Source organism: Anabas testudineus, chromosome 5 (assembly GCF_900324465.2).
Source record: "Anabas testudineus chromosome 5, fAnaTes1.2, whole genome shotgun sequence".
NCBI lineage: Eukaryota > Metazoa > Chordata > Actinopteri > Anabantiformes > Anabantidae > Anabas > Anabas testudineus.
The window spans coordinates 8,247,333-8,270,112 of NC_046614.1; the positions used below are offsets into that span (position 1 = coordinate 8,247,333).

The window sequence follows — 22,780 nt, forward strand, 5'->3', positions numbered from 1 at the left end:
AGAAGTGGGCGACGAGCGATGAGAGAGATGGGGGAGAGAACGCCGAGAGAGAGAGGGGGAAACGAGAGAGAGGGTTAAGAGAGTGAGAGAGAGAAAAAGAGAGAGAGAGAGGGGGGAGAGAGGGAGAGAGAGAGACGAGGAGTGGGAGAGAAGAGAAAAGAGAGAGAGAGCAGAGGGAGAGAGAGAGGTAGAGCGACGAGGAGGAGAGAGAGCGAGCGAGAGAGAGAGAGGAGAGGGGAGGAGAGTAAACAGAGGGGTAGAGAGAGAAGTGAGGGAGAGGGAGAAAGAATAGAGCAGAGCAAAGAGGCGAAGAGAGAGAAAAGCCGAGAAGAATGGAGAGAAGCAGAGTAGAAGAACGAGGCCGAAAGAGAAAAGAAGCAGAGAGAGAGGCAGAGAGCGAGACGCGAGAGATAGAGGCGACACTAGAGAGAGCGGAGAGACACACTAGCTCTAGCGCGAGAAGCGCTGAGAGACCGCGTAACGAGATCGCGAGAGATGAGCTAAAGCGAGTGCCGATGTGAGCAGAGAGCCAACGCCAGCTCTCGCCGATAGCGCGAGAGAGACGCGAAGAACACCCACCCCGCAACCACCACAACATCCAAACAACACGCCCCCCCCCCCCCCCCCCATCCCCCCCCCCCCCCCCCCCCCCCCCCCCCCTCCCACAACCACCCTTCCCCTCCCCCATCCCTTCCCCCTCCTCTACACCCAAACACCACCTGCCCTTTACCCACAACCCCATGGCACCCCCCCCCTACCCCCCCCCACACCCCCACCCCCCCCCCCCCCCCCCCCCCCCCCCCCCCCCACCCCCCCCCCCCCCCCCCCCCCCCCCCCCCCCCCCCCCCCCCCCCCCCCCCCCCCCCCCTTCTCTCCACTGTTGATACTCAGACACTGTTGTCACCCAGACACTGTCACTCAGACACTGTTGTCACCCAGACACTGTTGATACTCAGACACTGTTGTCACTCAGACACTGTTGATACTCAGACACTGTTGATACTCAGACACTGTTGTCACTCAGACACTGTTGATACTCAGACACTGTTGTTACTCAGACACTGTTGATACTCAGACACTGTTGTCACCCAGACACTGTTGATACTCAGACACTGTTGTTACTCAGACACTGTTGTTACTCAGACACTGTTGTTACTCAGACACTGTTGTCACCCAGACACTGTTGATACTCAGACACTGTTGTACTTCAGACACTTTGATACTCAGGACACGGTTGTCACTCAGACACTGTTGATACTCAGACAGTGTTGTTACTCAGACACTGTTGTTACTCAGACACTGTCACTCAGACACTGTTGATACTCAGACACTGTTGTTACTCAGACACTGTTGATATTCAGACACTGTTGTCACTCAGACACTGTTGATACTCAGACACTGTTGTTACTCAGACACTGTTGTTACTCAGACACTGTCACTCAGACACTGTTGTCACTCAGACACTGTTGTTACTCAGACACTGTTGTCACTCAGACACTGTTGTCACCCAGACACTGTTGTTACTCAGACACTGTTGTCACTCAGACACTGTTGTCACTCAGACACTGTTGTCACTCAGACACTGTTGTTACTCAGACACTGTTGTCACCCAGACACTGTTGTTACTCAGACACTGTTGTCACTCAAACAGTGTTGTCTTCTCTACTTTTCACCTTCTGTGTTAAATGCAATAGGGACGGACTTTAATGGCCCACATGAGCAGACATAAATGATCTGCCCAGCGGTACAAGCACTGTAAATGATAGTGGTAACATCATAATGAGCGAAGCGTGGGAGATCTGTTTCCTAGCAAGACATTTAACAACACTTGGTATAGTCCATTCTCCTGGTTAAACTCTAGGGCTCCCACAGTTTTTTGAGAGGAGGAATAGCAGGAGTCTTAAAGGTTTAACCAGAGCCTCTTGTGTCATTCACAATCATCATGAATAATGCAAAACATAAAAAACAGCAGAGAAGCTTTCGGTTTTAATGAACACTACAATACTAAAGACATGCTGCTTACATGCCCTGCATATACCTCTCCTTCTGGAAAAAGACACACTATGCTAAGCAGTTTCCCCAGACCGTCTGTTCCTCAGCTTCTCCACTTGACCTACTACAAATGACCACCTGCACCTGCTCATAATTGTCCCTGCCTTGAATCAAGATTCCCATCTTGACTACATATTTCCATTTTAATCTCTACAAACTCAGCTCCTTGTTTCATGTGACCTGGGGCCTGTGTATTGCGTGATTGTATTCCAAACGTCACGTAGGCCAAGGCCCTTACACTGTGTTGTGATGTTGCTGCAGGCCTCCAGAGACCAACATCATTCATGCACAGAGGAGCATCATACCCCACAGCATTTGTGTTATCAGCCTATGGCATTTGCAGATCTAGGGCAGTGTCACTGTTTGTGCACAGAAACAAAAAAGAAAAAGAATCTGAATGTGACAGGCTGTCTTGCCCCTTTACATCAAATGGTTAAGAAATGATAAAACCATAATCTTCTGCATACTATGTATATAGAAAGCTTATGCAAAAGTTATTGTTACACGTTACACGTCAGGACCAGTCAGGACTGGTGCCAGCTTCAGCACCTGTCTGAAGCTGCTGTCAACACACCTTTTTACAACCTCAGGGATTTGTTCAATGTCTTTAACAAGGTTGTTTTTTTGTTTAGTTTAGTTTTTTTCTTATTCTTTTAAGCTGCATAGGGTCAAGCAAATGTTTGACTTTATACAGCCTGTGACCTGATATACACTTTCTGATGTCAACAAACATGAATGCTACAAAATAAAGTGGTCACTTTTGTGGTATGATCTTAATATTTTACATGAATGATTTTCCACTTTAGGGCTTTATTGATTGCCATAAACCTCTTTATCATATCGATTCATTCGGTGTATGCATAATACATGAGAAATATTGAAACACACAGGGAAGCACCAGTTGTGTGCACACATTTTTTTGCCACTGCCCACTTTAGGAACAGAGAACCATAAATCAATCCATTCATCCATACATTTTTTTTATTATTATTAAGTGAAAGTCCACACGTGTAATACATGAGGAAAACATTTGAATAATTTGTAAATAACTAGCAGGCTGTAGATAAAGAAATTTAATATTCTAAATTCTTACAAAGCCATTAAAAAATAAGGAAAAATCTGACATACTCTCTATGCAGCAAGATTAGAGTAGGCAATATGGAGATGCCACCCACATCCATCTACTATCAAGGTGAATCCTCCTCATATTTGGCTCTTTCCAGTTTCCCCTTTTCTCCCTGGAAGTAATCAGAGTCAATCCAGCACAACTCCTCAGATAGCTTCACATAGATGTCCCCATCAGTCTCTGTGACTATGTGGGTTCGTTGCTTCACACCCTTGGAGTACCACTTGGTCACCGGCGGGTCTTGTCTGCGGTCGGTGCCCCTGTACAGGCCCTCCCCCTTGGCTAGCGAGATCTTGTACTTGTGCTTTGGACAAATTATGCACATCTTGCCATCAATTTCCTGTATATTTATGTGTGGGTGTGTGAAAGAAAGTAGGTTAACAACTCAGTGTGGGATAAGTGCAGAATATTATCATAACCAAAATGACAATCTTATACATTAACTTAAATGGCAAGTTGGCTTCTTTCTTCTGACTCAGACAAAAAGTGGCCTCTCATCTGTTAAGTCAAGCGTAAATCTCACCTCGATGTCTCCATTCTCCAGTATTCCCCCAGCATCTGTGGAGAAGGTGGGAGATCAGTGTATTGCAGAATAAGCAATGAGGACACAGCACGCTAATGTTTTGCTGACTGGACTCACATTGAAGGCAATATGTAAAACTATTGCTACACTACATGTGTAAAGTGTAGGGCACCCTGGTATTAAATGGCCTCTGGCAGGGTCTCTATTAGATGCAGCTTATTTTTAAAGTGGTTCAGTGAAGGAAGGCATTTGTCAAGAGCACATTTGATTGATTACATATTATTATCATGCAGTGTATTATCAGATTTTGAGTGAAACTCGAAGCGTGAGAAGCTGTACTCACGATAACAGTAAGCATCCATAGCATAGAAGGCTTCCTGATTGTAGATGATCAGTATGTCCCGACCCTCCAGTGTTCTAAGAGTGCGCTTTGCTTTAATCAGTTCGTCCTTCTTCCCGACAAAATGAGTCCCCCCAGTGGGCTGCTCTTGATCCCCCATGTTTCAAAGGCAAGCTTGAAATATCACAATGTAGCATTTAAACAATCACGCTGTGTTGGCACATCACAATGCATTTGTCAGCCTAATTTAAGTCAACAACACCTTCAGAATATTCAGCTTCAAGCAAGGACATGTCTTGGTCATGGCATTGATGAGCTGTACTACCCCAAACCAACAGAGTCATGAATTGTTATAAACAAACACACAAACATACAAAAAGAGCTATCAAAGATTGATTTGGACAGATTTTTCTGTAGTATAAACTATATTGATAATTCCCTAAATTTCCACTAGCATTTTAAGCATTCTGTGACTACGTGACCTACAAAAAGTGACACCAGAGTGTGACATAAAACCCAAATTCAGCTGTCATCTTTTTACTCAACAACAACTCAACTTCAGACTCACACTCCTTGTAGAATCTCTGTGCCAGTATCTACCAAAAAGTATCTAGATGCTTGGTAACCTGACCCCAAGTATGAGTCATGTACAGTGGAGTGGAAAAATGAGCACTTCAGTGCAGGCTGAGTAAGCACAGTAGTAGTAGCATCAAAAGTCACATGTGTGGAAGCCTCAGGCTAAACCACAGTTACATGATAAGAAGCCACAGAACAGCAAAATCATTATTTATGTCAGTGAAGTAATATTTTTTTTTCAAAGGAGCCCATGACTGCAGGCTAACTTTGAATGATTCTTTCAAAAACTGTAGTTATGTTTATGCTTCCTCACTATCTGTCTGTCTCTCCCTCTCCCTATACATTTTTGGTTATGCGTGAAAGCAACAAAACACATTTTACTCCTATTTTAGGATTTACCTTGAAAAATCAGCAGCACCGTCTCCTCCGTCAAGCTGAATAACTGAACTCCTGACAGCTCAGTGTTGCATGATGATGGGACCCTGTCTCTATTATCATCAGATGCAAGCTGTCTTCAGTTGGTCCTATCTACACTGGCTACATTCCTTATCTGGCTCCCACAGGCACAGCAGCTATTACATTATAAAGAATTTCTTATAAAACTACCTGCTTAACCTGATAGTGGGAGAGTTTTCCAGCAAGTACTTGTTCCAAAATATATATATTTAGCCTATATATTATTTAATAGATTACTAGTTGTTTTCATTATCTGCTATTTATAGTTGTACATCATTACATTTTAAAGTTAAATATACTTTTTACTTTACAGTGTATAAGCAGTGCAGCTATATTTACTACATTATGCATACAAAACATGCAAATTACTTAATGAAATAATACATACATATGAAATACAATTTGCCACAGTAAAGATTCAATTGTAGAGCCCCTACCATTTAATTATATTATTAACACTGACAGTAATATTAATGACCAATGATAATATAATCTAACAAATATAAAACGTTGTACATTATGTAATCTACAGTTTAATGTCTTACTGTTATATTATTACAAATAATACTACAGAAAGCAATTTCTGAAGAAATTACGTGGGAGAGCTTAGATACTGCAATGACAAGTTCTCGCAGTTATTATCTAAAAGAACATCACAAAGAAAAGTCGGTAAAGAGGAAAAGTTGACAAAAGGAAAAAGTTGACAAACTGAAAAAAGTTCTCAAATATTAAAAGTTGACCATAAGAAAAAGTTGACAAAAAATAAAACAGATGGACAAAGGTGAGGCTAAAAGTATAAGGCAGAAAAAGAGGGGAAAAAAGAAGTTGAAATAAAAGATACATAAACCAGTGAAAAACAAGATGTAGACCATAAATGACAGAAGGAGAAATTTTGACATGTATGTTTTTAGTTTGAAACTTTAGCGTACTGCACACTGTCATATACTGCCATTTAAGTCCTGGTGCTAATACTTTGAATAATCAAACCACTTTAAGCATTTCCTTTTAAATTTTAGGTATGATAGCTGTTATTGTGAAAACAGGACTGTTATTAAAGGAGACCATTATTTTGAAGGTTGCAAGTTTACTATAAATAACTTTATTAAAATAAATACATTATTGTATAGAGACCAAAAGTAATCTTGTGTTACTAAATTGAGACTTAATTTAAAAATCCGGATTTCCTGTGAAGACATGACAAACACCACATGTAGCCTCCACGGCTGTCTGACACTCAGTCTGTGTAGAGGACATTAATGTGAAGCAGTGTAGCCACTAAACCTGAAAGGATTTGGAGGAAGTAGAAATATTTTATTAAACTGTCAAACAATCTTATTAACTAACCACAATTAACCAGTCAGAAGCAGAAATCTCGATATATCGAATATTGATATTTAATTTAGCTATTAAAGCAAGTAAATCAGATTGATGCTTTTATTTTGAAGGAATTTGGAAGAAGTATGTGTGAATAATTACAGTCTTATTAACTATTAACAACAAAGCAGTCAAGTACAATTCTCAATATATAATATAGGTATTTAAAAGGTTTCAATGTTGAACCACTGTCTCCTGTCTCTTTACAGCTGTTGTTTTTGTTCCATACCAAGTCCCTGTAATAACACAATTCACAGTTCACAATAGCTATTTTCTCTTTTCACACAGCTTCACTGTTGTGTTTTAATTGTTACTACTAACTAACTGTCAACGCCCACGTGGGCAATGACAGTGATACCTGGAGGGGCGTGATTGGGAGGAACGGCCTCCCTGATCTGAACCCGAGTGGTGTTTTGTTATTGGACTTCTGTGCTAGTCACAGCTTGTCCATAACGAACACCATGTTCAAGCATAAGGGTGTCCATCAGTGCACGTGGCACCAGGACACCCTAGGTCGGAGGTCTATGATCGACTTTGTGGTTGTGTCATCTGACCTCCGACCATATGTCTTGGACACTCGGGTGAAGAGAGGGGCTGAGCTGTCAACTGATCACCACCTGGTGGTAAGTTGGATCCGATGGCGGAGGAGGGAGCGGGATAGACCTGGCAGACCCAAACGTATTGTGAGGGTCTGTTGGGAACGTCTGGTGGAACCCTCTGTCAGAGAGGTCTTCAACTCCCACCTCCGGGAGAGCTACAATCAGGTCCCGAGGGAGTCTGGAGACATTGAGTCCGAGTGGACCATGTTTTCCACCTCCATTGTCAATGCGGCTGTTCGGAGCTGTGGCCGTAGGGTCTCTGGTGCCTGTCGTGGCGGCAATCCCCGAACCCGGTGGTGGACACCGGAAGTAAGGGAAGCCGTCAAGCTGAAGAAGGAGTCTTATCAGGCCTGGTTGGCCTGTGGGACTCCTGATGCAGCTGATGGGTATCGGCAGGCCAAACGTGCCGCAGCCCGCGCGGTCGCAGAGGCAAAAACTCGGACCTGGGAAAAGTTCGGCGAGGCCATGGAGGAGGACTATCGGTCTGCCTCAAGGAAATTCTGGCAAACCGTCCGGCGCCTCAGAAGGGGAAAGCAGTTTCCCGCCAACACTGTTTACAGTGGAGGTGGGGAGTTGCTGACTTCGACTGGGGACGTTGTAGGACGGTGGAAGGAATACTTTGAGGATCTCCTCAACCCCGTTGACACGGCTTCTGTTGAGGAAGCAGAGGCTGGGGACTCGGAGGTTGATTCGTCCATTTCCCTGGTTGAAGTCACCGAGGTAGTCAGTAAGCTCCTCGGTGGCAAGGCACCAGGGGTGGATGAAATTCGCCCCGAGTACCTTAAGTCTCTGGATGTTGTAGGGCTGTCTTGGCTGACACGCCTTTGCAGCATCGCGTGGAGATCGGGGACAGTACCTCTGGACTGGCAGACCGGGGTGGTGGTTCCTCTTTTTAAAAAGGGGGACCGGAGGGTGTGTTCCAACTATAGGGGGATCACACTCCTCAGCCTCCCTGGGAAAGTCTATTCCAGAGTGCTGGAGAGGAGAGTTAGGCCGCTAGTCGAACCTCGGATCCAGGAGGAACAATGCGGTTTTCGTCCTGGCCGTGGAACACTGGACCAGCTCCATACTCTCGCTAGGGTGCTCGAGGGTTCATGGGAGTTCGCCCATCCAGTCTACATGTGTTTTGTAGACTTGGAGAAGGCGTTTGACCGTGTCCCTCGTGGCATCCTGTGGGGGGTACTCCGGGAATACGGGATTCGGGACCCTTTGTTAAGGGCCATTCGGTCCTTGTATGACCGGAGTAGGAGCTTGGTTCGCATTGCCGGTAGTAAGTCAGACTTGTTCCCGGTGCATGTTGGACTCCGACAGGGCTGCCCTTTGTCACCGATCCTGTTCATTACCTTTATGGACAGGATTTCTAGGCGCAGCCAGGGGTCGGAGGGAATCCGGTTTGGGAATCACAGGATTTCATCTCTGCTTTTTGCAGATGATGTTGTCCTGTTGGCTTCATCAGACCGGGACCTCCAGCAGGCACTGGGGCGGTTTGCAGCCGAGTGTGAAGGGGCTGGGATGAGAATCAGCACCTCCAAGTCCGAGGCCATGGTTCTCAACCGGAAAAAGGTGGCTTGCACCCTCCAGGTTGGGGGGGAGATCCTCCCTCAAGTGGAGGAGTTTAAGTATCTTGGGGTCTTGTTCACGAGTGAGGGAAATAGGGAGCGTGAGATTGACAGACGGATTGGTGCATCGGCAGCAGTAATGCGGTCGGTGTACCGGTCCGTCGTGGTGAAAAAGGAGCTGAGCCGAAAGGCAAAGCTCTCGATTTACCGGTCAGTCTACGTTCCTACCCTCACCTATGGTCATGAGCTTTGGGTCATGACCGAAAGGACAAGGTCGCGGATACAAGCGGCCGAAATGAGTTTCCTCCGCAGAGTGGCTGGGCGCACCCTTAGAGATAGGGTGAGGAGCTCAGTCACCCGGGAGGAGCTCGGAGTAGAGCCGCTGCTCCTCTGCATCGAGAGGGGCCAGTTGAGGTGGCTTGGGCATCTGTTTCGGATGCCCCCGGGACGCCTCGTAGGGGAGGTTTTCCGGTCCTGTCCCACCGGGAGGAGGCCCCGGGGAAGACCCAGGACACGCTGGAGGGACTATGTCTCTCGGCTGGCCTGGGAACGCCTCGGTGTCCCCCCGGAAGAGCTGGAGGAGGTGTCTAGGGAGAGGGAAGTCTGGGCATCTCTGCTAAAGCTGCTCCCCCCGCGACCCGGCCCCGGATAAGCGGAAGAAAATGGATGGAACTAAAAGAAGATTTTCTGCATAGAGGAAATGAAATGAATGCTCTTTTTAAATGAAATTCTCTCAAATAAGGTCTGCGAGGTGGTTCTCTCCTTGAATCTGCACATGAATATAGTGAACAAGGCCTGAGCAATTTAGACTTCTGCAGAAACCTTATTTAGGGGGCACATGTGGAACAAATCTGGACCACACATTCATGTTGATTTAACCTTTTTCCTCTTAGTGAAAGAAGCGTGTACTTAGTAACGTGAATGAAGAATTTGAGGCGTTACTTGTACTTGGAGTGAAGTATTTTTTAGACATGTACTTGAGTGTTGAGTGTACTAATAGACTGTAGCAGGTCTGGAAAGCGGAACCTTTGTTGTCAGTCTCCAGAGCGAAAGCGGAACTATTTGTCGGTACACCGCTGAGCTGGGCTGGGCAGCGATCACAGTGAGTCAACGGTAGGTTCCTGCCTGTCATGAACAGAAGTAGCTAAATGAATATGTATTTGAAAAGTGAAGCAGAGAACATGTTCTCTAAAACTGCCCACAGAAAGAATAGAAACTACCGCATGTTGAGTTTAGACAGTGTTTGTTATAGAAACAAGCAGAGACGCTAAGCTAACATGCAGAGACGACTCGGCTCACTGCATCACGTACTGTGTGACAGATAGCTAATGTTAGATATACAGTGATTTAAAGTGCTTATATTATTGAATATAGTATTGATACATACTGCCAGGTTGAGACTTGGATTTTTTTAGTCCTATAACATGAGCTGAAATTGATCTGTAAAGCTCAATGTACTCAGTAAGTGTTGCCTGTTGGATTCAATAGCAGCTGGTATTATTGTCTAGTATGTCTCTCTGTTGAATGGGAGTTTACATTTCAATTAAAGATGTCTAATGCAGCACCCACTTGTGTTCATATTTGTATTTAACAGGGAGATGGCACTGCGAGCTTGTGGGTTTATAGTCTTTCGACGTCTTGTGGGCTGTTTTCCTCCACCTGACAAAATCGAGTTCCTTCTCCTGCAAACCTCTTATGGGAAACATCACTGGACCCCACCCAAAGGTGTCTACAAGTTCAAAAAAAGTGCATGAATATATCTGTGTAGCGTTGTGCACCTTCAGATACCATTTGTCTTACTTATCTCTTCACTACCATCAGGTCACGTGGACCCAGGTGAGGACGACCTCACCACGGCTCTGAGAGAGACCAAGGAGGAGGCCGGGCTGGGGGCGGAACACCTGCGGGTGATAGACGGCTTCATTCATGAGCTGCACTATGAGGTGCGAGGTAAACCCAAGGAGGTGCTGTACCGGCTGGCAGAGCTGAGAGACCCAGGGACAGCAGTGACTTTGTCTAATGAGCACCAGGACTACCGCTGGGCCAAGCTGGAGGAGGCCTGCACTCTGGCCCAGCACGAAGACATGCAGGAGACACTGAGAGCAGCACATAGACACGTACAGGCTCAACAGGACAAGCAGTGATGTGAAAGAATTTGTGCAGAGTGGGATGATGAGATGAAGACAAATAACTCAACTGGCATGTGGGGCCTTACCTCATTTCGGCATCAGCATCTAGAAATACTGCTTTGATCTGAGTTATTGCTCACAAACATGATTATCTCTCTCTCTGTGAATCTCGGTCATGTATAATGAGATCAAATACAAAACTGATTATTTAAATCAAAATAAACTAAAACACATGGTCTGAGCATGTGTTTTAGTTTGCTTTAGTTTTTTAGTATTTCTACTCTCAACATTGACAGCAGAAGAACTAAAGGAGCAGGAAGTGAACAGGGACCTCTTATCACTAGAGTTCAGGTAGAAGTCAGTAAAAGAAGAGATATGTTTTATGTGTTAATACTGTTTCAATAACTAGCATGCTGTTTAATTTATCTGTAGTTTAAATCAAATTTAGCCAAAGTGAATACAGATTGTGTCCTACTTTTAGATGCTTTAGACATTTCTAGATGCAATTTGACAATATAGAGATACCAGTATCCGAAACCAATGGTAAAATAAGCGTTAGCTGCTACCACATGGTGGGGACAGAAACAACATGTTTTCACAATGCTGTACAATTGCTACCATAGCTTCAAAACTGTAAGTGCTGTAGTAGCACCTGGGATGACACTTGAGTTCAGTTTGAGTGAATACGTTTACTGAGCAACAAACAACAACAACCGACAAGTAGACCCCAGTGATTCGTGATGCATTGAAGTAGAATCCTCCACAGTCTGGTGGTGGAGTAAAGGCAGCAGATGAAAGATGGAATCTTTTAGTTGAAACACCTGAATTATCCTGTGGGGAGAAGGACTGAAAGATCTTAGAAAAAACAATTAACAATAAACAATTTCCCTCTGGGAATAATAAAGTTTTTTTGAATCTTGAATCTTGAAGCTTGAATGTCACAAATGAATAAAAGGAATACTCAGAACATGGGGAAAACAAAGTGACTGGAGTATACAGATGTGGAAAAGTAGGAAAATAACAGGGATGAGAAGAGAGAATGAGAAGTGAGATGGGAGAAATATTCCATGTTGAACTTCCTGACCAAAAACTAAAAGCTGGTAAACATTATTTTAATTTTTCTTATGGTAGACCTCATCATCACAGATATGTCTATAGTCAAGCTATTTAAGTAAACAACTACAGAAAACAATAGCATCATCTGAAATACTATAATCCCTTTATCTTTTTGATATGAGATGTTTGAGTAATGGTTTACTGATATTTAGGATAAAATATTTTTTTCTACAAATTTTTGGCAAATCCAAACTAATCCTCATATTGGACAACAATCTGACAGTGCATTGAAATCAGGTTATTCTTTATGAATACAGTATAAACTTCAAAACCTGGACGCAGAGCTCATAGTACTTACGTTAAAACAAGTGAAATTTAAGAGCAACATTAAGCCTCAAGCTTAGGTGGTGGCACTTAGGCTGTGCGGTGTGGCACAGCCAGTGCCAGTGTACACAGGTACGTGTTCATCTCTCTCCCTGCAGGATCACATTAATGACTTCAGATTAATGGATGAACTAAAAGTAATTAAAGTAACAAACGTGCGTCTTCAACTCGTAAAGCAGAATAAAAAGCACTCACTTCGATTAATGGCCTTTTTCTTCTGGCTATTTTAGGGAATCTTAAAATCAGCAGGGAATGTGGAAAAGCATGACCTCCATCATTTAACTTTCATGAGACGTTACAATAATATAGTGAAATATGGCTCTCGAAATTGTCAGGGTATGATTGAAGCAGTAATCAAGTGTACTTAGTAAAACATAAATGCTACTCTCTTGCTGATAAAAGGAAACACTTTGCTCTGAATTGGTGGTAATTCTTTTCATTAATAAACAGTAAAGTGAAACTACGATACGTTGTGATCTTATTTTAAGGTATACGAACACCATCTCTATCCCTTCACTATCAGAAAAAGGTTTTAATAAGGGTGCAAATTTTGACCATAACCTTGATGGACAAAATGTAATTTCACCAAAAGTATGAAACATCTCTTCCTTTACCACTAATATCCCATGTATAGATATTTTCGGTTTAATTTAATATTAAACTAGTGGTTAATAAACTCAATACATGAATTTCATTTGTAGTGGATCCCAACTTTCCAGACTCAATGTTCACACTGTTAACACGTTTTTGTTTTGGGGTTTTTTTGCATTCAATCCTTTCAGTCTTTTGTAAATGACTGGAGACAGACATGGACAACTGGACAATCCCAAACTATGCACAACTAGTAACATTCAGACCTTTATGTATTTTTGGGTGAGCCGAACCCAGAAGATAATAAATATACTCTCACACTAGTAATCAACACCCTGTAGTGGCCACGGGTAAAAGAAAATTGCAAAATAAGTTGAAAACCTTTCAGGAGCTTTCAGTGACATACTGTTTTATTTTGAATGAGTTTCCAACTTATCCACAATAACTACTGTATATGGCTCCATGTGAATATCGCTCCTAGTTTAACCCCAAAAACCAACTCTCTGGGTTTTCTCTTTTCTATGATTAGAGGTTAAAAAAAAAAAAAAAAAGCTACATGGCAAACAAACCCAACAATGTAATGTCTTTACAATAGAAACTTTATCAGTGACATTTGCATCCTCACAAAACAATGAGAGGGGGAAAAAAATGTAATCAAATCGAAGAAACCAACAAGGACAGCATTAACGTAAATAGATGTGAACACGCTGTGTGGACAGGTCCGTCTACTGAGTGTGTGACCGCGTGAAGGCCTCAGGAGGATGTCACAGAATTGGCCCACACCTTGAAAGAAAAATAAAAAAAAAAATACACACGCCTGTGCACACACATGCTTACACACGAAGATTAAATGAACTAAATGCTTCCATTGAGTTATTTGTACATAACAATGTGTATGAAATAACATCTTAAAATCTGCAGCCTTTTTTTTTTTTTTTTTTTTAATGAGTCATTTCTTAGGTTGAGTCTGGGAATTGTCCTCGTCGCCCATGGACGATGGCTCTACTCCCTCCACATGTCTCCTTAGCTTCTCTCCACCTGAACTCATTATAAAAACAAGGCATACATTTAAGTACAAATGTGGAGGATTCTAGTATTGAAGAGCGCTGGATTGATCATCAAATTTCTATCATAAAGGTTACACTACACCTAGACTTTGGCCTAACAGAAACAAAAATACAGATTCCGATTTGAAAACTTATGATGGGAGGCAAAACCTGTAAAGAAAAAGCTAACTGACTGTTGCCTATAGTTTAATGTTGAACTGAATTGTCAGAACAGTCCAACCATTTGTGAAATATATTTATTTGTTTACTTACAGTAAGATGAGAAGCTTGATACAACTCTGATATCTGTTAAATTGAAATCTAAAGCCAGCAGCCGGTTGTTTGTTTAATCTTACACTTCGCTAGACTTGTAGGTGTGACATTGTAAGATCATTGCATTTTGTTGCTATTCGATACAGCCAGGACTGCTCTTTTCAGTCTTTGCCAATCCAATCTAACCTCCTGCTGGCCTTAGCTTAACAGAGTTTAATTAATTTTCTCATCCACCACAAAGGAAATAAGTGTATTTCTCCAAATGTCAAACAGTTCCTTTAGCAGGGACACTTGAAACTGGGACTGTTACTATTATTTTACTTCTCTATATGGTGAGGAATTGGAAAGAATGGGGACCACATCAAGAAAAGTTTACAATCTCGGGCATCTATCCACTTCCTCTTGAGTCTTAGTTTCACATCCACTACAGATCTTGTCCAGGAGTGGATTTCCTCTCCGTTCTCAACAGAATCCAGTCTTTGTGAATCTCAAAAGCACGGGGCCAGGAGAAAATGTTTTACTCCTTTGGAGTGCACGGAAGTCTTTAAAACGAACAGTTTCGGGCTGTACTTGGTTTCCTTGGCATAAAAATCTATCCATTTCAATCAAAGCTTTGTCCCACTGCTCCACCACTGTGTTGACCAGAGCAACAGGTTCATATCCACAACCATAATACAGAGTTAAAATGCGTGGTTTACTTGATGTCGTGCAAGTAATATTAGTCACATTATGCTGTTCAGTGTGTCCAAAAGTTCAATACTCAGATGGTGTTTTTTTTTTTCTCAAATCAGTCAAATCCTGAGCCAATTCAGGCCTCCCAAAACACCAGAACACAATGCAAACACACTCTATGTTTTCCCAACTGCACAAAGTCCAAAAGGTCATTTGGGCAAACTTATCCACATGACTGAAGTCTGCACTGATTCCACAGAAACAGGAACAAGAAAACCCTGACATCATAGTCAACAGATGAATAGTAAATACACACACACACACACACACACACACACACACACACACACACACACACACACACACACACACACACAGGTAACAGGCAATCAGTGTCATATTCATTCAAATGTAAATGTTCGTCTAAGATGCATGTTGATTTTGTCCTCATCAATAAACAGACTCAGAATGTGGTGTTGCACAGTAACAACGTCCAAATTTTCACATCAAGTCGCATTTAAGCACAAAATTTAGTCACAACGCAAAACATTTTCACATCGATTGCACCATAATAAGTGCATTGCCTTGAGGAGACAATCTCTATAGGTGTATTTTGAATTTTTTTTAAAATTTGACTATAGCCTACCAAGAAGACAACAACTTAAAAGGACCCTAGCAACACTCACGCACATAAAAACACGCTGGTGGTGGGAGTGGAGACTTTCACCCTCTGCCTTCTAATAACACCCAGTGATGCAGAAAGTAAGAAAAAGAAGTGGAGGTGAGGAGAAGTTTGTATATTAAGTTCTCTTTCTTTGTTTTTTCTCATTCAGCGAAAGTCTATTGAGGCCCTGAGGTTTGAGAGGCAGAGAGAGGTGTAGGAGGCGACTGTGAAAAAGGCCTTAACCTTTTTCACCTGCAAATAAGCAATGCCATTTTGAGGGATCACAAAGGTGCAGTTTTGACGTACTGAAAAGGAATCCAAGAAAGTGGAGTCAGAGGCAGAGCCCATGCTTGCAAGGTTGAAGATGACTGCATTAGTGAAACAAACAGGCGTGAGAGGGACAAAGATATTCTGCCACAGGACACCCTGATGGACAGTGACAAGACAAGCTGGTTGACTGGTTAATGAGCCTCACAGCAAAGAGTCCATTAGCCAGAGTGTCTGAGTCATCCCAGGAAGTACAAGGGATAAGTCAGAGAGGACACACTTTTGACTGACTGAATAAAAGGAGTACATAAAAGAAAAGACACGGTGGATAGAGACAATCCTTTTAACACAAAGCCACACAATCTGACAAGGACAAGCCAGACGAAGAGCCAGGCTGCTACAGTGGGGTTCAAGAGACCACCACAAAGACAGTTTGTTTTCATCATTTATCAAAAACTAAGATGTTTAAGAGGATGTTTTCCTGAAAACATACTTTTTGGAACTGATTAAAAAAATACATTTATCTTTGAGAAATGTTTGGAAATGATATTTTTCCTAAACAATATCGCTATAAAGTGTTAATTATAAGGGCTTTTTAATAACTGAGTAAATGTTAATGTCACTACTGGTAATACCTGGTCATGAAAAAAAGAATAATAAAAAGGCTGGCAAGATTTTAACACATTTCAAGTTATTTTCCCCTAAACAAGGAGAAGACAGAACTAAAGCACCATGGTGTAAAGCCAAAATACTTATGAAACACAACTGCATCTACATCCAAGATGCAAAGCCAAAGACACAATGAGAATCGTACTTCAGCTGACAAAACTACAGTTAACAGATTATCCAACTGTAGTAGTTACAAAAAAAGAGCCTTCTTTAGTCTGTTGGCGTGGACAATACTGAAATTTCATTGTTGAAATGCTTGTTTACAAATGAAAACATTTCAACTTCATAGTTGCTACCAAACAAGTTACAGTACAGTGTGTGAAGAAGTGGTCTGCATGAAAGACAAAGACAAAAACGGGGAACTGAAAACACTGTGATGGAAATATTCAGGTGTGAGGATGTTTCGCCTCACCTGGAGTCAGTTTGAAGTAGTGAGGAAGAAGAGGCGTCCTGAACCTCCTGAGTGAGAACATTTAAAAACTCGAAACGTTAACACACCATCAGAACCACTTGCTCTCAAACAGTACCGCAACAATTCTGTAACTCTGCAAAAATGTTTTGATGCCGGACAGAGTGCAAGTTGCAATTAAGGCAAACGGTGGAAACGCACAATCTAACTCTCACTGAAAACAGTACCAACAAACTTTTGCTGAAAACACGCGTAGTAAGTGTTCAAGAAATATTAGTTGACCGATTGCTGCTTTTAGTTTAATAAATGATGAAAAGTTTTTTGGCAGTAGACTTTTGACCCCACTGTATGTGCCCACACAGACACACACACAAACACACACACACGCACACACGCAGAAAATTGTAACAGAACACATAATAAAAGAAGGAGGTTGGTGGAGGAGTTGGCAGTAGTTAGCATCCAGATCATCATGAGTCCTCGTTGCCAGAGTCATCCTGGTTGTCGTAATGTCTGGTGGATATCTCGCTGTCCTCCACGGTGCTGATCCCCCCAGCTTCACCCACAGACTCCATCTCACTTTCGTCTTCCTCCTCGTCCTCCTCCTCCATGTCATCGTCATAAAGGTCGTCATAGAGAAGGTCTGAACTGCTGTCCTGGGACGGAACTCTAGTCTGAACGCAGTACTCCGCCAATGTGGTCGGCACCTTGACACCGTCGCGCTCAGCCTCTGCCGCTGTAGACAAAACCTGCTTCCTGTCGACCAAAAAGAATAAAATCACAAGTGTTTCTGGCTATTTCTAAGTCAACTGTCTGAGTAGTGGCAAACTACTAGGTGTGAGAGATTGTCTTTAAGTATTAAATATGTGTATTACCTAATGATCTCTGCATACTCCTTGTCCTTTCCTTTGCTGTCCCTCCATTTGCGAAACATGACCGAGGCGTCCACATTGGCTGGAGAGAAGGTGTTGGGCTCATTGAGCAGAGAGATCACACTAAGCAGGATAGTCCTAGTCATGACACAACAACACATAAACCCACAGACAGAAAAGGAGGACACTTCAATATCAGATTGCGTCAAAGAAGAGCTCTATAGAGGCTTTTTGAAACTCTCACTGTGCTCCACCCCGGCTGAGACAGAGGCTCTACCTCACCTATTTCTTCCATTCAGCTCAATTACTGTACAGGCTACACCCAATCTACTCAGGTTTTCAAATACAGACTCAGCACTTTCTCTCTTCTCCTGGAGAAAACATATTTTGCTGACAGACTAAATTTCAAATAAATTCTGAAATCTACCCTGCAGTGGTGTCTTGTTCTTCAGATGTAACACAGAACAAAGGAGGGAACAAAGAATGGAGGAACTGTTAATTTACACTGTTCCTTCATTTGCTATTCAGAAACTGCTGAATTATCATTTGCTATGATTTTAAAATTAAGTATAATCTACTTATAAACTAGTGTTTAAAGGAATATTCCCACTGTCCTGACAATAACAAAGCCATAAAACGTCGGTCCAGATAGTTTGCATGGTAGACGTTACCTAACGTTCTGCGTGGGGTTCCACCTTTCAGAGGGCAGCTCCCCACTCTGGGGGTCATCGACAGGAGGGTGGAGGATGGAGATGCACACATCTCCGTTCTGGAAAGAGAAAAATATGCAGTGTACCTCATCTGTTACATAGATGCCATCCATCATCTGGCAGTCACAAAAAAACTGTGTGAAACTGTTTAATGACAATTACTCACCTCGTAAATGTTGGGGTGCCACATTTTGGTGAGGAAGCGGAAGGTTGGTGGGGAGTACGGGTAGTCCACTGGAAACTTGATGTGAGCCTGAACGAACAAACAGTTGAGAGTTCAAACACTTTTATAAACAGCCCTTCAAGAGTCCTTCAAGCCTGCAGGTTTGAGCGTGAGAGACGTGAGCTAATGCTTTGGAGGTTGGTGTAGCACATGTGGAATGTAAAAAAATAAAATCTATCAATTAAATTAAATGTCTAAACAGTGCAATTCATATTTGCCGCAGGAGGGATAAACCTAATTCTTCCTCTGTGCTTTTCCAAACAAAAATGAAGGGAAACTGGATTGAAGAGCAGTGACTTGCAGTTTGCTATTAACTTTATTTTAAACACGGCTAATGAAAGACTGTGTGAGCTTACAAATTGGATTCTGGCTCTCTCTTGAACTGACCTTTCTAGCTTTACAAGTTGATTCATAAACAGTATTCAACAGCGAAATGACTTCCTGTATCCTTTCATTTCAAACAGATCACAACAGAACTATATCATGAATTCAACCATGCCTACAAACATACTGTAATCCCAATTTATTATTAATAATCCCTAGTCTAATAGAGTTAAGACATAATATGACATAACATTCGGTGCTTCTGGTTCTGTCTTTTCTTTCCAAAGTATTTCGCAATTATCTAGGTGAAAGGCCTGTAAGCCTGGGTGTGTGTAACACCACTGAGCTCTCACTGAACTGTTGCCACTTAGATAGGACTATCATTACTTTGCAACCAGTCACTACACGACTGCAGCCTTGGGACATAAACACAAATGTCATGACACTGTGGCATTAGTTATCTTCTGACAGATGATATAAACACATACCAAAACATCTTGTCCCAAAATGCATGACGATGCATGATATGTTCTTTAACCCACAGCTAAACAGAAGCTATGCAAGTCAACCACAGAAGCAAAGGAACATACTGTAGTTACACCAGTCAATCACTTTCAAGAATATTTCATTAAATGTGCCAAAGTTTGACAGTCAAACCTTTTCTTTCTGCTTCAGAAGTTATTTACTTCAAAGGCGAAAGGTCCTTGGTTACAGTGTGACTTTTAAAGGCTCACTGGTTAGTGTAAGAGGAATCTCTAAATTGCTAATGTGTGTGCTTGTCTCTATAAATTTGTTATTCAGTTATACAGTTACCAGATTGGAAACATGTCCAGGTTGAGCTTTACTCAACCTTAATCACTAGTGGCATCTATTGAAAGTCTGTCTTTCCCCACTTATCTGACCCAAGGGTGTAAGGATACAATTCATAGGCTGTACAGATTATATAACCTCTCTTAAACAAACTTGTTTTTAGGGCTATAAAAAAATTAAAACTGACAACAGATAACAAGAGGATGCCAACCTAAAGGCAAAAATAAAAAACAAAACAATAATAAAACCAGAAATGTCCGGCTACAACACCTGCTCTGGATTATTTTGACATTCCAGTAAGGCTACAGCGTCATCTGAACTGTCCCAACTTGAATGTAGGCTCTTACAATGCATTCAATAAATAAGTAACATGAAGGAAAAAGAAGATGAGACTCGTCATGCCCTTCTCTCTTACTCTTACTTTTTCTCTGGGCTGAGGTGCCATTTAAATTGGTCTCATAGCTAAAAATAGCCATCTGAAGCACAACCATCATACAGTGAGGGGGGAGCAGACTGGACACGGAGAATAGAGGGACAGGGGAGACAGACTCAGAATAAAAAAAGAAAAGGAATCAAAGACTGCAGAAAAAGGAGTTATTGATTACAAAAATCTCAAACACCTGAGACAGATAAATTAGTGAATTATATGGGAGCAAAAATGACAATAGCACTTTACTTGGTTAAACATTTGGGTTCAAACAGAGTCAGAGTCAGTAAACTAGCTCCTTGTTTCCAAGCTATAATCGTAGCATTATTTTTAAAAGCTTTTTATTACATGCATTAAGTACACCTGGACAATCTACTGCAATCCAATATAACAGTTTTTACTATAAATTCTACCATAAGGAAAAGCCTATAATGTTCTTTTTTTTTTTTTGACTCTTTCACAGAGTCATTAGCCAAATATAGATTTTACTACCTGCACTGAGGTCATAATTGCAGAAGGAGTAGTGGACTGTATTATATTCCGTTTTTTTTTCTAATATTCTGTGCCCCTCATGTATTTAAATAGTTAGGACAAAATAAGTCCTCTCAATGTATTGTAGTTTGGTGCATCAACAAATTAAAGTGTAACATCAACAGTGCTATAGTTCAACAGTTAATATTATAACATTCACACTATCTTATATAATATAATCTGCAGCTGTTAGAGCTAAATTAGCTTTAGAAATACATCTTGTTATGTGCACACTGTGCTTTAGTTTTAACTTTTCTAATATCATAACTTAACAGTAAAAAGTTCTAACTCACCTTAAAGTAGCCTCCCTCATACAAGGTGTTTGGAGGCCCAAAGATGGCCACTTCCCAGTTGTAGAGGTCAGACTCCTCCACCAAAGTGATGCGGAAGCCCTCCACCGGCTGCTCCTGCAGAGACTTCAGCTCCATCATCAGGGCCTTCTGGGAACTAGGGGTTGCCTGGTGGGCCATGTTAATCCCACTTTTGACACTAGTGTCCACAGATCACTGAAGGGTAGAGGAGAGTTAACAACATTATCAGGACTCTGTTTAGACTGTAAGTATTTTTCATCTTAATGATGACAGTTGACTAAGCAGCAATCACCTACACTCAGTCAGCTTTTCTGCCTGTTTGTGTTTTTTTGTATTGACATTAGTGTTTCTAGAAAACACCAAGACAAAAGAAGCACGCAAACCGGAATAAACAACAGCCCTGTTGCTAAACTGAACAATACATGAAGAATTCAGACACATGAAGGATATGTGGCCTGCCAAGTTAGCTCAGGTCAGTGCTTTAGTGCGCAGGCCCTTTATCTGAAAAAAGCAAAGTTGACAAAAAGTGTTTACCTCCGTCTCCTCGCACTGTGATATGTGTTGGTTTCCTTACAGCTGAAAACTGGACGGTACACTCATTGGTTGTCCATGCTAGCCTGGCTATGTCTTATGTGACAGAAGCAGTGGGTCTCTGCTGAAGCCTATGGCTCGTCCTCGTGTTGTGTTTCCCAAATTCTTTGTGTGTCAGTGTTGACAGTTGACATGGAGCTAGTTTCAGTGTGGGTTACGGTCCCCTGTGGATCATTGTCGGGCTCAAAAGTGGGCTCTCGCTCTGCCTGACATCTCCCCGTGCCGCTGGTTCGGTTCGGACAGGCGCTCAGCTGATGCCTGCTTGTTTATGTTTGTTTATCTGGTCTCCGGTAGTCTCAACTTCTCCACACGTCAGCTAAACCCCTACCGAGCAACTTCGTTCAGGGCCGCTTTTCTGTCCTCTACCGTCTCCTCCGGTACTGTGGCAGTGGAGAAGGCTGAAAAAAGAAACCCTATGCTCGCAAAATGAACAGTAAGCGAGAGGTTTACACTCGCGAAATACAGTGGATTTAATCGATTTTTATTTTCCTCCCATCGATGCTTCCGGCTATCATTGCGCGTGTCTGTAGAACGTCAAGCACGTACGACCCTAACGTGACGTGCGCGCACTCGATGCGAAAAAAAAACAATCAACACATTAACACAATGAATATCTTTTCTGAAACTACAACCCTAAAAACAGAATTATATTCAATATATTTAATGAACCTATGTTTCAAGACACCATAAAGGCATAATACATTTTATTTATTGGTGATTTATATTTTTATTGTTTGTTGTGTTAACCTTTCTGACATCTGCTCCCTATGTCGATGGTTTGTAATGAAAAGCTGATGAATTCCACCTCAGGATTTCTACTCAGATCCCACTAGAGCTCTGGGAATAACTACAACATCAGAATACATTTCAGCCATCACAACGGTCATCACATATACAGAGGCAGTGTTTTAAACTTTCAGAAATATTATTAAAATGTTACCAGTAAAACTCTTTTAGGGATTTTCAATCTAGGAAATAAAATTATTGACAGGTCGCCTTTGCATTATTTTGCTGTTTTGAGGTTGTTAGTGTTAGTGTAATTCATCAGGGTTATTTTGAATGTTATTTACTTATGTTACATTTTAGTATCATCACCTGCTCCGTGTTTCATTCCACACCTTTATTAAAGCTTTGTCTCTGTTTCTTCATTCCTCCGTATTTAACAGTCCTGGAAAGTGAAGAATACATCTTGGTGTGCTCCTAAAATCACAATAAC

At 42.0% G+C, this 22,780-nt stretch overlaps 3 protein-coding genes across 8 annotated transcripts in view; 1 reads left to right on the top strand and 2 right to left on the bottom strand.

The window, feature by feature from the left end:
* Nucleotides 1-13,316, top strand: part of nudt2 (nudix (nucleoside diphosphate linked moiety X)-type motif 2) — a 14,902-nt gene extending 1,586 nt beyond the window's left edge. For 2 of the 4 annotated variants that reach the window (XM_026347607.1, XM_026347608.1), the window contains exons 2-3: nucleotides 10,200-10,330; nucleotides 10,427-13,316. In XM_026347607.1, coding sequence (XP_026203392.1) covers nucleotides 10,204-10,330; nucleotides 10,427-10,749 — 450 coding nt within the window. In that variant the 5' untranslated portion in view covers nucleotides 10,200-10,203 and the 3' untranslated portion in view covers nucleotides 10,750-13,316. Of the gene's footprint in view, nucleotides 1-9,302; nucleotides 9,719-10,199; nucleotides 10,331-10,426 lie in introns of those variants that run through there. The other 2 variants (XM_026347606.1, XM_026347609.1) reach the window with 2 other exon arrangements.
* rfesd (Rieske (Fe-S) domain containing) lies at nucleotides 2,739-5,156 on the bottom strand. 2 transcript variants are annotated; one of them, XM_026347604.1, is made up of 4 exons: nucleotides 5,017-5,156; nucleotides 4,045-4,215; nucleotides 3,702-3,736; nucleotides 2,742-3,518 (listed from the first exon to the last, which is right to left on the bottom strand). In XM_026347604.1, exons 2-4 carry the CDS (start codon nucleotides 4,199-4,201, stop codon nucleotides 3,240-3,242), a joined length of 471 nt encoding a protein of 156 aa, XP_026203389.1. In that variant the 5' UTR covers nucleotides 4,202-4,215; nucleotides 5,017-5,156; the 3' UTR covers nucleotides 2,742-3,239. The 2 variants fall into 2 exon arrangements, with proteins under 2 accessions (XP_026203390.1, XP_026203389.1); XM_026347605.1 differs by lacking the exon at nucleotides 5,017-5,156 and having other exon boundaries at nucleotides 2,739-3,518; nucleotides 4,045-5,001.
* A 30-nt stretch (nucleotides 13,317-13,346) lies between the features above and the next one.
* ube2r2 (ubiquitin-conjugating enzyme E2R 2) lies at nucleotides 13,347-22,763 on the bottom strand. Of its 2 annotated transcripts, none has more exons than XM_026347603.1 (6): nucleotides 22,660-22,763; nucleotides 20,956-21,168; nucleotides 18,514-18,600; nucleotides 18,309-18,406; nucleotides 17,641-17,775; nucleotides 13,347-17,521 (listed from the first exon to the last, which is right to left on the bottom strand). In XM_026347603.1, exons 2-6 carry the CDS (start codon nucleotides 21,130-21,132, stop codon nucleotides 17,236-17,238), a joined length of 783 nt encoding a protein of 260 aa, XP_026203388.1. In that variant the 5' UTR covers nucleotides 21,133-21,168; nucleotides 22,660-22,763; the 3' UTR covers nucleotides 13,347-17,235. The 2 variants fall into 2 exon arrangements, with proteins under 2 accessions (XP_026203388.1, XP_026203386.1); XM_026347601.1 differs by lacking the exon at nucleotides 22,660-22,763 and adding an exon at nucleotides 21,508-22,106.
* Nucleotides 22,764-22,780: the final 17 nt, after the last annotated feature.

Excerpts from the sequence above, each read along its gene's own strand:
- rfesd (XM_026347605.1), bottom strand. The coding sequence starts at position 4,201 with ATGGGGGATCAAGAGCAGCCCACTGGGGGGACTCATTTTGTCGGGAAG. Across the intron at positions 3,737-4,044 it reads TATGGATGCTTACTGTTATC|ATGCTGGGGGAATACTGGAG; the intron begins GTGAGTACAGCT and ends CCTTCTCCACAG. Across the intron at positions 3,519-3,701 it reads TGGAGAATGGAGACATCGAG|GAAATTGATGGCAAGATGTG; the intron begins GTGAGATTTACG and ends ATAAATATACAG.
- ube2r2 (XM_026347603.1), bottom strand. The coding sequence starts at position 21,132 with ATGGCCCACCAGGCAACCCCTAGTTCCCAGAAGGCCCTGATGATGGAG. Across the intron at positions 18,407-18,513 it reads GGCACCCCAACATTTACGAG|AACGGAGATGTGTGCATCTC; the intron begins GTGAGTAATTGT and ends TTCTCTTTCCAG. Across the intron at positions 17,776-18,308 it reads AACCCCACGCAGAACGTTAG|GACTATCCTGCTTAGTGTGA; the intron begins GTAACGTCTACC and ends TGTCATGACTAG.